This window comes from Eumetopias jubatus, unplaced genomic scaffold, assembly GCF_037043125.1.
Source record: "Eumetopias jubatus isolate StellerSeaLion01/CBP00866 unplaced genomic scaffold, mEumJub1_p1.0 scaffold_7, whole genome shotgun sequence".
Lineage (NCBI taxonomy): Eukaryota > Metazoa > Chordata > Mammalia > Carnivora > Otariidae > Eumetopias > Eumetopias jubatus.
In genome coordinates this window covers 79,415,160-79,417,500 of record NW_028274813.1, presented here as the reverse complement: position 1 = coordinate 79,417,500, position 2,341 = coordinate 79,415,160, and the positions used below count along the sequence as shown (strand labels likewise).

General features: G+C 37.0%; 1 protein-coding gene across 5 annotated transcripts in view; it reads left to right on the top strand.

Annotated features, from left to right (window-relative positions):
* The window catches only part of MEIS2 (Meis homeobox 2), a 202,021-nt gene extending 201,265 nt beyond the window's left edge, over positions 1 to 756 (top strand). For all 5 annotated transcript variants that reach the window (XM_028119465.2, XM_028119463.2, XM_088025087.1 and 2 more), the window contains exon 12: positions 470 to 756. In XM_028119465.2, the coding sequence (XP_027975266.1) occupies positions 470 to 756 (287 nt within the window). The remainder of the gene's footprint in view (positions 1 to 469) is intronic.
* Positions 757 to 2,341: the final 1,585 nt, after the last annotated feature.

Below are 2,341 nucleotides of genomic sequence, written 5' to 3'. Positions count from 1 at the left end.
ATCCCTTCAAAATGAATAAGCCATCATGTTTTGTATAATAAATTTTTCATGAAGAAATATAGATAAGACGTCAATTTTATTTTAATACCTACAGTTTTTGTCCATATGTATAAATGCAACAAAGGAAAATAAGTGATATAGCAACAGTTAACTGATAAAAAACTTAGAATTTATATTCTTATTGCATTTATCAAAGGAATGTACTGAATACCATTTTGAAAAACAGTTCCACTTTATGACATTTAGTTGCATTAAATATTTAGTTCTGTTGTGTTGCATTATACTGCTGTGCGATGAAATTAAATGCAAACTACAATTTGAATGTCTGCAAACATTGGCAAGAATCTGCAGCTAAATTTAGATATAAGATTTGCAGTGTCTGTTTTTTTTTTTCTTTTCATCTTTGATGGGTAAAGTATAAAAATGTTGAGGAATTTGACCTGCTTTCTTTTTCCCTCTCTCTTTTCAGGTTTGCAGAGCATGCCAGGGGACTACGTTTCTCAGGGTGGTCCTATGGGAATGAGTATGGCACAGCCAAGTTACACTCCTCCCCAGATGACCCCACACCCTACTCAATTAAGACATGGACCCCCAATGCATTCATATTTGCCAAGCCATCCCCACCACCCAGCCATGATGATGCACGGAGGACCCCCTACCCACCCTGGAATGACTATGTCAGCACAGAGTCCCACAATGTTAAATTCTGTAGATCCCAATGTTGGCGGACAGGTTATGGACATCCATGCCCAATAGTATAAGGGAACTCAAGGGAAAAGGAAACACACGCAAAAACTATTTTAAGACTTTCTGAACTTTGACCAGATGTTGACACTTAATATGAAATTCCAGACAGCTGTGATTATTTTTTACTTTTGTCATTTTTCATCAAGCCACAGAGGACCAATGAGACGAGAACACAAATGTGAAATCATGGGCTCACTGAGACAATTCTGTCCGTGTAAAGATCCTCTGGAAAAAGACTCCGAGAGTTATAACTACTGTAGTATAAACATAGGAACTAAGTTAAACTTGTACATTTCTGTTGATCACTCCGTTATGTTGCCTCAAATAGTTTTAGAAGAGAAAAAAAATATATCCTTGTTTTCCACACTATGTGTGTTGTTCCCAAAAGAATGACTGTTTTGGTTCATCAGTGAAATCACTATCCAGGAGAGACTGTGGTATATTTTAAACCTGTTGGGCCAATGAGAAAAGAACCGCGCTGGAGACCATGGTGAACGTTTGGCTGACCCTCATCCCTTGGACTCCAGCTTCAAGAATGTGTTTTCATGCCCGGCCTTTGTTCCTCCATAAATGTGTCCTTTAGTTTCAAACAGATCTTTATAGTTTGTGCTTCATAAGCCAATTCTTCTTATTTTTGGGGGACTCTTCTTCAAAGAGCTTGCCAGTGAAGATTTAAACACAGAGCAGGAGCTTCTTCCAGGAGTTCTAAGCCTTGGCTGTGGACAAAACAATCTCAAGTTGGGCAGCTTTCCTCAACACAAGAAAGTTATTAATGGTCCTAGCACCACGACTAGGATGTTATCAGAAACTCAAAGCTTGGGGGATAAAAAGGAGGAAAATACTGTAACAAACTTCGTACAGAGTTCGGTCTATTAATTGTTTCATGTTAGATATTCTATGTGTTTACCTCAATTGAAAAAAAAAAAGAATGTTTTTGCTAGTATCAGATCTGCTGTGGAATTGGTATTGTATGTCCATGAATTCTTTTCTCAGCACGTGTTCCTCACTAGAAGAAAATGCTGTTACCTTTAAGCTTTGTCAAATTTACATTAAAATACTTGTATGAGGACTGTGACGTTATGTTAAAAAAAAAGGTGTTAAGTCACAAAATGCGGTAATAAATATTTCATTTTTGATTTTTTGTTAGGCTTTTCTTTTGTGTGTTTTTCATAGTTTTAAGGCAAGGTTGCACAGTGCCTGCTATATATACGGTGTTACAAGTAGGTGGTGGTTTTGCCCCTCAGAAGTTGGCCATATTTGAAATTTACTGACAGTTTTTAAGGTAACCTTCTGTAGCGGGTAGTGTATATTTGGCTTATAAATTCCACCAGCGGAAAACTTCTAAAGGTATGAAATTGTGTGTGTGTGTGTGCATGTGTGTGTGTGTGTGTGTGTGTGTGTATCCGTGACATGAGCCAAGTTGAAAGATTACCTTCATTCAATATGTCTAAACTCCTTTTTAGATGCATGATGTTGGAAAAAAATACTTTCAGATAAAGCTTTTCATGTTCATCCTCTGCCAGAATAAAGGGCTTTTTTAGGGTTAATTTTACATCATAAGAAATAACTAACGTCTGTGCTCAAAGATAATTCA